The sequence below is a fragment of the Brassica rapa genome, chromosome A02 (assembly GCF_000309985.2).
Source record: "Brassica rapa cultivar Chiifu-401-42 chromosome A02, CAAS_Brap_v3.01, whole genome shotgun sequence".
NCBI classification, from domain to species: Eukaryota; Viridiplantae; Streptophyta; class Magnoliopsida; order Brassicales; family Brassicaceae; genus Brassica; species Brassica rapa.
Window position 1 is genome coordinate 27,405,426 of NC_024796.2, and position 14,609 is coordinate 27,420,034.

The 14,609-nt window shown below is 32.6% G+C and overlaps 1 protein-coding gene across 1 annotated transcript; it reads right to left on the reverse strand.

Moving 5' to 3' along the window:
* Positions 1-1,145: 1,145 nt before the first annotated feature.
* LOC117132135 (polygalacturonase-like) lies at positions 1,146-2,803 on the reverse strand. The gene is made up of 4 exons (XM_033285757.1): positions 2,620-2,803; positions 2,226-2,534; positions 1,620-2,138; positions 1,146-1,534 (listed from the first exon to the last, which is right to left on the reverse strand). The coding sequence occupies exons 1-4, from the start codon at positions 2,728-2,730 to the stop codon at positions 1,280-1,282; spliced, it is 1,194 nt and encodes a 397-aa protein (XP_033141648.1). The 5' UTR covers positions 2,731-2,803; the 3' UTR covers positions 1,146-1,279.
* Positions 2,804-14,609: the final 11,806 nt, after the last annotated feature.

Below are 14,609 nucleotides of genomic sequence, written 5' to 3' on the forward strand. Positions count from 1 at the left end.
ATTTATATCGAGCAATAACCAAAATGACACAAACAGGAAAAAACTATCGAACATAGATAGGATTGGCACGTGAACGTAAACTTCTCATAACCATTATTAATTTTTAAATTGCTAAATCATGATATAAAACCGAGCTGACATAGTTTCATTGTAACCAAATAGTAGGCATGAGATTCTTTAACCTAAACGTTAGGTTTTTATGCGATAATAATTTTTTGACATAAAATATTTTTTAAAATGGAATCAGTTCACTAATAAACAAATTATGTAATTAACAAAAAAAGTTTAAAAAATTATTTAAGAGCTAAATATATTAATTTGATCAATAATATAATTTTTTTTCATACAATTTTTTTAAAAATATTTTTTATAAATTAACCATGCGCCTTGCGCATGTCTTATCCTAGTTATTCTTATTTGGATTTAAATATGCGAGTCCATCAGATACAGAGTCTTAGGATGTGAAATACGTTTATATACATAATTATCTTCTGATCCAAATTGTCCTCTTAAATTTGAAATCGACTCAATAATGAAAATTTATTTTCGTTAGTGTTGAATTTTATGTATCATTTACTTATTGTATTTGTTTATTTGTTTCCATATTATTTTCTGGTTATAACAAAAATATATATTTACCCAAGTTAAAAAAAAAAAATTCTTAAAGGCTAAAAAACCCCATAGATTAATAGAATTGGTTATGGAGGAAGCAGTGGTGAATGTAGCTTTGGGTTGGGAACAGGGGATATGCTAGAACATAATATCTTCTTCTACCTCTGTGGGAATAAACGAGAAAAAGAAAAGAGAAAACTGATTCTATGCAAAGATATTTTCTCTGATTTTTTAGAACCTTTTTCTATTTTTCATTATATTAAATGTGGTTAATTGATTTTAAAGTGATTATATCAAATAAAAGTGTGTATTTTTATTTTTTTGAGAACTTTAGGAAAGTTCTACCATCAGCAATGGGGAGTTCTCACTTTAGTCTTTCATGAATATACAGGGAAAGAAACAGTTTTTTTTTTTACCATATCTACGAGACCAATCATAGCTTTCTCATTTACTATGTTAATTGCAGTGAAATCTTAGTTTCTCATTGCTACATTATTATATTTTTACAAGAGTGATGCATTTTATACAATCAATAAAGCTAGCAAAAATGCAAAATTTTGGGGGCCAAAGCGGCAAAAATAAACAGTTTTTTTTTACAAAGAATCAAAGGAAATAACATACACTAGGGTGTACATTTTAGAGTATATTTTATATACACTCCGAGCTTCTAGTGGCCTGGTAGCTTCGTCACTGGGCTGCTACAAGCTTTAGGGCACTGTTTCCCCACCAACTTCGGAGATACGTTGGAGCACTGGAACGTTGCTGGACCGTCTTTTCCATTATATGTAATATCAATGTCGCCGATCTCCACGTTCTTACACGGAAATCCCTTGCTGCACAATAGCTTCACTGCGTCTTTGTTCCCTGATGATCCTTTGATATTCTTGAACTTTATGTCCACCAGCTTGATGGATGATGGTTTCTACAAACAAATAAAACAATTGAAAATGATAATCAATGGACTATGATCGTTAAGATTTTCTTGAAAAGTACTTTTCTGTACGTACATTCTTGTTGCATCGGTTCCAGGGGCAGTACTCTTGGTCGATGAGGATAGGGTTGCTAACATTGTGGAGAATAATATTCTCGAAATGGATACCAGAGGCGGTCGTGGAGCAAGCTGCAGAGGGCCATGTCTTGATTCTCACACCATTGTCAGTATTTCTGAGGGTGCAGTTCACGACCTTGACGCCAGTGACGTCTTCCTCGTGCCCGTATAATCCGAGGCTTCCAATACTGATTCCGTGTCCCGGACCGCATGAAACTCTTTCGACAAGAAGGTTTTTCATCCCGTCCCCAACAGAGATACAGTCATCTCCTGTTTTGATGTTGGTGTTGATGATCTTGATTCCGTCACTCCTTCCCACGTGGATTCCATCGGTGTTGGGACTCTCTTCAGGGGCTACGATCCTGATGTCTTCGAATGTCAGGTTCTTTGCCCCGATCACGTTAATGTGGAAGTTCTTTGCATCTAACGAGGTTATGTCTCTTACCTTACCGTCAGTTATGTAATCAAACCGTATGCTCTGTTCAACAATGACAAAACATCAACAAACTAACAATGCTATTTGCTATTTAGCTGAGTTATTATAGATAAAAGATAGACAACATACGATAGGGAGTCTCTTGCACTGAGTTAATGACGTCTTGTGGCAGTTATTAGCCCTCCATGAAGCGTTACCTTCACCGTCAAAGATACCACCTCCGTTCAATCTAAAGTTAGTAATCCTGCGGAAAGCGACCCAAAAGTCCTTCCCGTTAACGTTCCCATCAGCTCTCACAGTGCCTTGAAGAACAAATATTATAGGAGCTTTGCATGGACCCATCATCTCTATTTCCCCAAGCTTGAATTCACCTTTTGGGATCAAAACGGTGCTCTTGTCCACGCACTGACATGCCTCCTTGAATAGTTTCGACAATTCCTGCATCCCAAAGATCTTTAGTTTGCTTGAAGAACAAGAAAGCTAATTGGTTAATGGGAAGATGAATAAGGTATTAGAAACTTACGCCGGTGATATCAGAACCTGGACGAGCAGTGATTCTGAATTCTCTAGCATTTGCTGATAAAGCTAACAAACAAAAAACAAAGAATGCTGATACTCCAAAATGTACACCCATTGTTGTGATTTATTCTAGTCACTAGTGATTACAGTTTTTTTTTATGTTTTATTTCTTTTTGTAAACCACTAGGTTTTGTTTTTTTAGTATTTGAAAATTTAGTTTTCGTATTTATGTTTTGTTCCTTGATTTGTCTGCCATTATATAGTCTATATAAGAGGAGAGAGTTTTTAAAGTTGGGTTTCTTATCCACCGTTCCTTTCACCTCTTCTTACCGATATTTTTGGAAACTTTTTAGTCGGAGTTTTTTTTTTTGGTAAGCTGCAGGAGACATTAGTCCCCTACTTTTTATTTAAAAATATAAAATTACATGCAAAACTGCCGAGGTCTCGATACCCCATTAATATCCTCTAAAGAAATAGCACCAACGCTATCAGGAACAAACTCGAAAACATGCAAACCAAATGATAAAGAAAGAGCATAAGTAGCTAATCCATCGGCTAGATGATTAGCTTCCCTATACACATGCGAAATCTTGACTATCCAGTCTCTTGTTATGAAGCCGTAGCACAGACGTACTAGGAATGACAGGGGATGAGAATCATTAATCCCTGTCCGAAGAAAATCCACCACACTCTCTGAATCCACTTCCAGCTCTACCCGACTTTTTAGTCGGAGTTTGACATAGACAAACACTAATAATACCATTGCTTAAAAATAAAGCTTATATTACCTTAATGCACATCAATTGGAGACAAAAAAAAAAATTTCAAATATCTATAAATTTAAATTCATTTATTAATTCAGGAAAATATACATGTATGCCCAAAAATATTTCCCCAATTCTATCGTTCGGCATGTTTCTCGTTTATGCTGCATGTTATGCACATGGTGCACCCAGTCTTCATTCAGCAGGATTCATGTCGATACAGTTTTATCTTTGTAGATATCTTAACCTTTTAATTAATTGTTTTAGTTTCGTTAGTTAAAAAAAAAACAACTAAAAAATTCTTCTTGAATGCCAAAGACACATAAATTAATAAGTTTGGGTATGAAGGAAGTAATGGTGAATTTAGTTTTGGCTAGGGAACATGAGGATATGCAAGAATAGCACTATCTTTCTCTACCACTGTGAGAACAAACACTGGCTATGATGTATGTCTTGTAGAATTTTATGAGAATGCATGGTGTGGTTTACAGTGATCCGACTTCGAGCTGTTATATATGATGTACGGAAGTGCTTAAGAAAATTGATTTGGCTACCTACATCACTAAAGTGCGCTTATCTTTTCTGGTACACATCCGTTTAGAACTTCGGAGTTAATCGTATTTGAACTGGAGTAATGGAATGATAAGTGACCTATCGAGAAGTGATTCACGATAGCGTGCGAGTGAGGCCAAAAAACAGGAAAATGTCATGTGGTGATTGCATGGATCAGTAAACAATAATTTTGAGCCTTCGAAAAACTAACGCACCGCTCGTTAAATGGGATAGGACCCACGGGTCGAGTGAGCGGGCGTGAGTGACCCATTAGCCGTGGGCGGTCGGAGCGTAACAAGTGGTGTCAGAACTGGTTAGACATCTCGATTCTGACCCGAGAGGCGTCTTGAGACATGTCGTAGGACGCAACGAGGACGTTGCGTTCTTTGAGAAGGGTGAATTGTAACATTCCGAGTTATGATATATGGAAGAGCTTAAGAGAATTAATTTGGCTACATATGTCACCAATGTACGCTTAACTTTTACGACACACATATGTTTAGAACTCTAGAGTTAAGCGTACTTGAACTGCAGTAGTAGAATGATAGGTGACCTATCGGAAAGTGATTCATGATAGCGTGCGAGGGAGGCCAAAGAACGGAGAAAATTCATGTGGTGATTGCAGGATCAGTAAACAATAATTTCGACCTTTCAAAAAATTAACGCACCGTTCGTCAGATGGGATGAGGCCCACAGGCCGAATGAGCGGGCTTGGATGGCCCATTAGTTGTGGACGGTCGGAGCGTCACGAATGAATTACACAGAGACAAGTCGAGTTTATGAATAATTTTGCACAAATATTTTTGAAAAAAATATCATATAAACTATTCTGATGTGGTTTTATTTACAAATTTAATATATTGACGATGCATGAATTGCTATTTAGAACATCTTTATTCATAGTACTATGGAAAAATTCTCAACAAAATAATACTGAAAATATAGTTGATATATTCATGGGGTTCCCAAAATCTTGAGATATGCATGCAATTGCCTCAATGAGTATCTCATTTTTGAAAACCACACATATACATGTTAATTAGAACTGAAGTCAAGACCTTGAACCCACCTAGTCCTATAAATTACTTGTTTAGATTTAGTTTTATATGATCCCAAAATGATTTTTTCTAACTAAGCTTATTTGGACTTTAGATTTTTGGTCTGAAATCCATTTGGATTAAGACTAGCCCGAAAAAACTAAATCTTTATATGTTTTAATTTATATGTGATTATTTAAATCTTGTCAAATTTGATTTGTCTATAATTTGATTTTAAAGTTTATGAAAAACACTTTTGTTAAAGAGGAAAATTTTAAACAGATTTTATATTCTAAGACAAAAAGTTGAAACCGATTTTTATGAAAATTTAGATGTTTTAAAACGGTAAAATGATAGATATAACAATATAATTAATAATTTCGAAAACCCTTATAGCTCTTTTAGAACTGTGTGATCTTTTTTTTTGCGGGCCGAACCAGGCTAAGTTTAAATAATAATAAATTTTATAAGTTTTGGGTCGGGCTGCAGCGCGCTAGCCCAATTGACACCCACAACATATAAAGATACTATGTTTTTCATATATTGTTTTGTTGAGAACTTTTCCTCCGTACTAGAGATGGAAATGTTCTTAGTACATGGTTTTGACTTAGAGCATCCACAGCGTTAAAAGACTATATTGAGTTCTTTAAAATTGAAAAGTAAAACAAACATGTGGAGGGAAAGTTTCTTTAAGAACAAGAAGAGTACGGTCGCAGAGAAACTTCTCTGATTTTCTTTCTTACTTTACCTATTTGTTTAAATTTTTTAATCTCTTGAAACTGATTGAGATACTAGCACTGTGGATGCCTTTAGAACACCTCTAATGGTGAGTATTAGAATAGGTTATAAGCATTTAAGAAAAAAAAAACAAAATAAAGAAATTAGAAGAGAAAAGACCAAAAATTCTTATTTCAGAATTTTTTAAAAATTCTTAATATCTTTAAGAGACACATGTTATCATGTGATAGGAAATTAATGTTTTGTTTGGTTTAGAAAAAAAGAACATGAATGAATAATTATAATAGTAATATTTTGTTGTTTTTAGAAACATGTATGGTTTCTATCCGTTGGAGTTGCTCTTAGAATGCTAATACTTGCAGGGTTTCTATAAAAAAAAATATTGTAGCTATTTAGTTTTTTTTATACACGTTGAAACATTGTCTAAAGGACAACTTTTTTTTTAAGAGTTATTCTTGGGTTCACTCCCTAGGGTGAACCTAAAGGTTCACCAACCAATAGAAAATTATCATTTTAGATCTACTATCTTTTAATTAAGGAAACCAAATAACTTGGCAAATTATATTATTTTTTCAAAATAAAATTTAAAAATAAATAAAAATAATATATAAAAAAACAAATTCAAAAAAAAAAATGTTGTCAACAAAACACTAAACCCTAAACTCTAATACTAAACCCTAAACTCAAATCCTAAACCCTAAACCCTTGGGTAAACCCTAAATCCTTGGGTAAACTTTAAACCCTTGGAAAAACACTAAACATATTGTCAACAAAACACTAAACCCTAAACTCTAATCCCAAACCCTAAACCCTTAGGAAAACCTTAAACTCTTGAGTAAACCCTAAACCCTTAAGTAAACCCTAAACCCTTGGAAAAACACTAAACATTTGGATAAATTCTAAAATATAAATCTTAAACACTAAACTCTAAATCTTAAAAACAAATACTTTTTTAAAATAATATTTTTTTAGAACTATTGTTATTTTTATTTATTTAATCTTTTATTTTTTATTTTAAAAGCATAATATAATTTGGCAAGTTATTTTGTTTCCTTAATTAAAATATACTAGATCTAAAATGACAATTTTCTATTGGTTGGTGAACCCAAAGGTTCACCCTAGGGGGTGAACCCAAGAATAAGTTTTTTTTTAAATACCAAACCGGTTAGTAATTAAGAACTTTTGTGATGTTTCTCTTTTCTAAATTATTAGTTTTCATTTATTTTTATCAAAAACTCTTTTTCACTTCCACGTCGAGGTGCTCTTATCTAGACTGAGACAAGCTGAACAACTTCTCATGGCGAATCCTATTTACATTTCCGTGGGGCGAAACTGTTGGGTTTTCCTTAGGGGTGGGCAAAAAACCCAAACCGAATCGAACCAAACCAACCCAACCGAAGTTAAACCGAACCAAACCAAACTATGCTCTTTATGTAATCCAATTGGTTTATGTTTTACTCAACCCGAACGGTTTGGTTTGGTTTGATTTTTAACCGAACCAAACCGATAATCCAATATATATAGTAAAAATATATATGATATATATATGTATTAACATATTGCAAATTTTAGTTAAAGTTTCGTTTTTCATTTTTTCATAACTTCTATATCTTTAAAAAAAAAAAAATATGATTCAAATAATACTATTATATATAAAATCATGTAGCATAAGTTTTTATATTCTCACTCTATCATTTATGAGTTGATTATTTTTTAATAAAAGTATGAAACTGATGCCTTCATATTTTATAATCAACCCGAACTACACCGAACCAAACTAGACCATAATAATGTAAACTGAACTAAATCTAAACCAAACCGAACTGAACCGAACCGAATTAAACCCAAACCGAACCCAAACCAAAGCTACTTTGGTTTTAATTGGTTTGAATTTTATAAAACCCAAATTACCCAAACCAAACCGAACCCAAACCGAACCCGAAACTAAACCGAAATGCCCACCCCTAGTTTTCCGTCCTCCATTAACCAAATCCAACTAATAAGTGGATAAGGATGATGAATAAAATCTAATAAAGATTAGAGAGTGTTTATAGAATTAGCTTGTTACCTTCACTAGTATAAGTAAGATGTTTTATTTCTTTTCTTTTTTTCTGAAACACAAATAAGATGTTTTAATAGCATTTGTATTTTGTAATCTATCCAAGAACAAACACTAAGAAAGCAAATCTAAGCGAGAAACATTTTTTTGAGAGTGATCACAAAAAGAGTTTTTTTTTACTAAATTCTCTTTCCTAAGAGCACTCGCAATGAGAATCCTTAAAGAGAAGTCATTAAGAAAAAAATAATTAAATAATCAGTAGACTCCACCAAAAGCTAAGGATTTAATCCTTAAAATCCTTAAATAAAAACTATTTCTTAGTGAATTTTTGCACTATTTACGGGTCCCCATGACATGTGGTGACTCACGATTGGTTGATATTATTATTTTTTTAATCTAAAAAGAAAAGAAAAAATAATACTTAAAAATCAAAATACACTTTTTCTAAGTACTCTCTTTGGATAACACCATTGCGGATGCTCTAAATAGAAACGTCTTTCTATAATTTGAAGTTGTCTCCTCCCATATCAAACTTGTGAAAGACATTCGGCTAGCTTTCCCAACAGAAACCTCTTCACCACCTTTCCCTAGCTAAATGGAGTATCCTGATCCATCGAGTTTTGGCTCACATGGTATGATTGATTAGATGATATTGTCGAGGTCTAGGGACCAGGTTTTAACAGAAGTCGGTCATGTTTTCTTATTCGTATGACTAGAAAATCAAATCACTGTTCATTAGACCTTCATGTTGTATAACATCTGCAAAATAAATCTTTTTAATGACTAGGAAGTTTTGAACACGAAAACACGCAGAATAATTCTTTTTACAGCGCAGATCTCTCCCAACAAAAATAACTATATAAATTCTAGTTGACAACAAAAATCGTGTGCAAATTTAATATGCATGCATACTCAGTTTTATTATTTCAGGTGTTTGATTTCAAACATCGATCTGATAATGGGATTTGGATGTAACCAAAAGGAACAAAAGGCAAACTTAAATCCGTACCAGATCATCATAGAGCATCCATGCATCTTCCCATTTACTATACTTACTAGGTGTTTTACCCGCGATGCGGGCTTAAACATTTTCATAAATTTTTGAAAAGTTATTTGTATACTATTCTAGTTATATTGTGTTTTCCAAAAAAAATTCTTGCGATCAATTTAGTATCATCTATGTATTGTCTACTCTCGAATATATAAATATATATATTTCTGAACAATTAAATATTAAAATATTTTAGTGGTATAATTTAAACTTGGGTCTCTAGTCAAAAAACAAAACTTGTTTCCAATTTATGTAAAGAATATTATTTTTTTGAATGAGCAAAGATTTAAGGATGGTTATTTTTTTAAGAACATTAACTTGTTATTTCTGAACAATTAAATCTTAAAATATTTTAGTGTTATAATTTAAACTTGGGTCTCTAGTCAAAAAAACAAAACTTGTTTCCAATTTATGTAAAGAATATTTTTTTTTTTTGTGAATGAGCAAATATTTAAGGATGGCTATTAGCAAATAAATGTTTGAGAACTTTAATTTTTTTTTTTGAGATTCTACTGCTATAGTAGTTTAAGGGTTTTTGAAATATTACTAATTAATTGTTATTGATTCGAAGATTTTCAAATTTCATCAAAATTCTTTATTTATTTATGACAATAGTTTTTCATTCTATTTTAACAAAATTTAACTTTATTAAAATATAATTTCCCTTTTTTATTCATAAGATACAACTTTAAAAATATTTTGACAATTAAAATAATGGATGTAAGATTTAAAATCCGCTATGTAATTTGTATTTGAATATCACAACAACAATTTACATAGCGGTAGAGTTTAGGTCTTTCTAGCTTTAAGTTTTAAGATTATTTTTTAGTGTTTAGGGTTGGTAGAGTTTTAGCGTTAGATGAGATTTATGGTTAGGTTTATGTAGGGTTTTAGGATTAGGTTTAGGCAGGGTTTAGGGTTAGCAGGGTTTAGGGTTAGGTACGGTTTTTAGGGTTAGGCAGGGTTTAGGGTTAGGAAGGGTTTAGGGTTAGGTAGGATTTAGGGTTAAAAAGGGTTTAGGGTAGGTAGAGTTTAGGGTTAGTAGGGTTTTGGGTTAGGTAGGGTTTAGGGTTAGGTAGGGTTTAGGGTTAGGTAGGGTTTAGGGTTGGTACGGTTTAGGGTTAGGTAGGATTTAGGGTTCGGTAGGGTTTAGGGTTAGGTAGGTTTTAGGGTTAAAAAAGGTTTAGGGTAGGTAGGGTTAGTAGGGTTTTGGGTTAGGTAGGGTTTAGGGTTAGGTAGGGTTTAGGGTTGGTAGGGTTTAGGGTTAGGTAGGGTTTAGGGTTCGGTTGGGTTTAGGGTTAGGTAGGTTTTAGGGTTACGTAGGGTTTAGGGTAAGGTAGGGTTTAGAATTGGGTAGGGTTTAGGGTTAGTAGGGTTTAGGGTTAGGTAGGGTTTAGGGTTAGAAAGGGTCTAGGGTTAGAATGGTTTTAGGGTTAGGTAGGGTTTAGGTTAGGTAGGGTTTAGGGTTAGTAGGGTTTAGGGTTATGTAGGGTTAGGGTTAGGTAGGGTTTAGAATTAGGTAGGGTTTAGGGTTAGCATGGTTTAGGGTTAGAAGGGTTTAGGGTTAGTAGGGTTTAGGGTATGTAGGATTTAGTGCTAGAAAGGGTTTAGGGTTAGGTAGGGTTTAAGGTTAGAAGGGGTTTAGGATTAGGTAGGGTAGAGGGTTAGAAAGGGTTTAGGGTAGGTAGGGTTTACGGTTAGGTAGGGTTTCGAATTAGGTAGGATTTAGGGTTAGGTAGGGTTTAGGGTTAGAAAGGGTTTAGGGTTAGTAGGGTTTAAGGTTAGTAGGGTTAGTAGGGTTTAAGGTTAGTAGGGTTTAGGGCTAGAAAGGTTTTAGGTTAGGTAGGGTTAGTAGGGTTTAGAGTTATGTAGGGTTAGGGTTAGGTAGGGTTTAGGGTTAGTAGGGTTTAGGGTTAGGTAGGGTTTAGGATAGGTAGGGTTTAGGGTTAGGTAGGGTTTAGGGTTAGGTTTTAGGTAGGGTTTTAGGGTTAGGAAGGGTTTTAGGGATAGGAAGGGTTTAGGGTTAAATAGGGTTTAGGGTTAGGTAGGGTTTACGTTTAGGGTTAGGTTGGTTTACAATTTGATAGGTTTAGGGTTTAGGTAGTATGTAGGGTTTAGGGATTAGGGTTTGGTTTATGTAGGGTTTAGGGTTAGATAGGGTTAAGGTCTAGGTTTAGGTAGGATTTAGGGTCATGTAGGATTTAGGGTTTAGGTAGTAGGAAAGGTTAGCGTTTGGTTTAGGTTGGGTTTAAGGTTTGGTTTAGAATAATGCTTAGGATTATAGGGTTTAGGGTTTGTTTGTTTTTTTGTTTATGCATTTAGTGCTGAGTTTTTCGGATAAAATTTTATATTAATATTATTGATTCATAATTTTTCTTAAAATATTAAAATTATTAAAGTGATTTTTAATGTTTTTAAAACAAAATATGTATTTTTTTATTAAGTTTTTTGTGACAATAAGTTGAATATATTTTAGACCACAAATCATAAATATTCTCAGTCTTATACAATTTGTTCTTTAAGTTATTGTTACTTTTATTTCCTTTTATACATTTCTCTTAATATTTATGTATGCATGCATAATATTTCTTTAAAAGGATTTTTCATTAACTAATGTATTTATTGTAGTTTTAAATATATTATAGTTTTCGTGCACTTGATTAAAATTTTTTGGCGTTGGTGGTATTTGAAGTTGTTGAGAACTTGAATGTATATTTACTTTCATAAAGTTTTTGGTGTATGTTTTAAAATAAAAAATTTTAAAGGCTTTTAAATCATATGAATATAATATTCAACACACTACTGTTGACTATTTATATATTTAAAATTCTGAAGTAGGCAATTACAAATTTGCTGAATTTATAGATTCGTTGCTACTTTATAAATTGTCACACGATGAGGTACATATGGTAAAGTTAAACTCAAATCTGTGTTTTTTTTTTGTTTTATCTACTATGTATTAAGAAATAATTAACACATTCAATAATATTAAAGAGTAAAAAGTCATATCAATTGTTCATAGTATAAGCCTAATGTTAAACTCAAATCTAGCCAAAGAAATAAAACCCAGATACGCGTGTCGGTCTATCAGATAGTGACTTTCCACGTGGATAGCTTAGGAGAGAGGCAAACATATTTTATATATATATATATATATATATATATATAGATTCATTACTAAAATAGATCTTAAGATAACTCAATATTATATTTTTAATTATATAATTAAAAAAATTATTTGATTAATATTTAATTATATAATTTACGTTTTTAAAGTTTTACTAAAATACTTTTTTCATATAATAATACAATATATATATATATATATATAAAGGGGTTTTTGCCAAAACTAACCCACAACTTGATTTTAATCTCAAACCTATACCCAAACTTGAATCAAATGCAAAACTAACCTAAAAGCCTAGTGAAATTACAGCTCAACCCCTTGTGACCAAACAAAAAAACAGAAGCCATTTTTACGAATATAGCCCCAGTAAATCGTCTGAGTCGTCTGAGATGTTGGAAGTCGTCTGGACGACTGAAGTGTAAGTCGTATGATACCAGTTTATTTTAAAAATAATTTATAAATCTTGTAAAAAAATATTTTGATGCGTAAAAAATAAAAATCAAGTAATTATAAACAGTTTTAACTGATATAAATTAAGATATGATAAAATTGATTTGTTTTGAAGATAGATGAGTGGAAGTAGTGAATCATGAAATACTTTGGTTTAGGAGTTTGGCAAACATATGTTGTAGTATTGTATGTATTGTTAGGGTTAGATTTTGGAAAACTAAAATATTTTTTCAAAAATTAGTTTTCACTTATATGTGTTTATTTCTGTGTATAGTAAACATTTTTCAAGTTTGATTTGGTTTTATGAAGTGTTTAATTAGATAATTAAGTTTAGGGGTTATGTTTAGGGTGTGGACGACTTTTATTTCAGTCGTCTGTTGAATAATTTACCCGGACGACGTATATTTCAGTCGTCGAGACGACTTACTTGTAAGTCGTCTGGAAAGTCTTCTATTTTAGTTTCCCGCTAAAAATATTTAATTTCCCGCTAAAAATATTAAACTCTTCTGGACGACTTACATGTAAGTCGTCTGTTTTAATTTCTTCACCAGACGACTGAAATGTAAGTCGTCCAGGAAGTCGTCTGAGTCAAAAATATTTAATCTAATTGGATTTTTTGTCTCCCTATATAAAGAAAAATTTACACATTCTCTCTCCTCCTCTCCAATGGCTGCAACAAAAATGTAATGTTCATCATTCTAAAACTCTCCAACCTCTCTCTAATCTCTTTGACTTGAAAACACCAAACTTTATATGAATTTTTCAGTTTTGTCTCATGTATTTCTTATTAATCTAATGGTCTTTTTCTCATCATAATAAACAAGAATGTTGGTAAGAGATGGAAACAAACAATAGTAACTAGTCAAAGCATATCATATTTTTTATAAGTTTGCATTGAAAAACTTAGTCAAATTTAGTAAAACTAAGGGAGAGAACATATTTTGTAAATATGAGTTTTACATATCTTGAAGTTACTTATCACTCTTAAAAATACAAGTTATTCAAAAACTAACGTAGAAGACTTAAAAACTAGTGGAGAAGACGCGGACGACTTCAATCTAAGTTGTCTAGACGACTAAACTATATGTCGTCTGGTCAACGCAGAGGTTATTTTTGCAATTGACTTTGAAATCTGTTATTTTGGACGACTGAAAGTTAAGTCGTCTACTATTGTTTGGTTAAAAAAAAAACTCCAAAAAAGCTAGACGACTTACATTTCAGTAGTCAGAGGTTAGTTTTGCATTTGACTGGATTATTTCAGAAGTTTGAATTTTTGGACGACTTACATTTCAGTCGTCTAGTGAAAATTAAAATAATAATATTTTTTTAAAAGTAGACGACTTAAAGTTAAGTCGTCATAGGTTAGTTTTGCAATTGAAAAAAAAATCTTCAAGATTTAATTATATACAGACGACTTATAATTCAGTCGTCCACGAGACGACTGAAATGTAAGTCGTCCAGGATTTACGAGGTTTGACCAGAATCTCGGAAAAAAGTCCTGGACGACTTACAATTAAGTCGTCTGGTGGACGACTGAATTATAAGTCGTCTGTGTATAATTAAATCTTGAAGTTTTTTTTTCAATTGCAAAACTAACCTATGACGACTTAACTTTAAGTCGTCTACTTTTAAAAAAATATTATTATTTTAATTTTCGCGAGACGACTGAAATGTAAGTCGTCTGGGGAAGTCAAACTTCTGAAATTATCCAGTCAAATGCAAAACTAACCTATGACGACTGAAATGTAAGTCGTCTAGGTTCTTTGGAATTTTTTTTGAAACCAAACAATAATAGACGACTTAACTTTCAGTCGTCTCAGGTTACAGATTTCAAAGTCAATTGCAAAAATAACATCTGCGTTGACCAGACGATTTCCAGGTAAGTCGTCTACAGCCAGACGACTGAAAGGTAAATCGTCTACAGCCAGACGACTTCCCAAGTAAGTCGTCTGACGAACAGATCTGGAAAAAAACTCGATGTCATACCTTAAATTGGTGAGATAAGTTCCTTAGCATACATAAGGCTTCTCCAAGCACACAGAGTCACAAACGAAAGTCACCCACCCATAATCGTTAGCTTCTATGACTCTATGAACCATAAAAATTTTAGAATCAAAATCTTGGGTTTTTTTTAGCTCATTGTGGAGAGAAAGTGAGAGATATGTTGTGTTTAGTTCACAAGAATGGAAAAAGAAGAAGGGTAAATCGATTTTGGG

Bases quoted from the DNA above. Each gene is read 5' to 3' on its own strand.
- LOC117132135 (XM_033285757.1), bottom strand. From the start codon at position 2,730: ATGGGTGTACATTTTGGAGTATCAGCATTCTTTGTTTTTTGTTTGTTA. The intron at 2,139-2,225 runs GTATGTTGTCTA...ATTGTTGAACAG, and splicing joins AGTGCAAGAGACTCCCTATC to AGCATACGGTTTGATTACAT. The intron at 1,535-1,619 runs GTACGTACAGAA...ATTTGTTTGTAG, and splicing joins GGAACCGATGCAACAAGAAT to AAACCATCATCCATCAAGCT.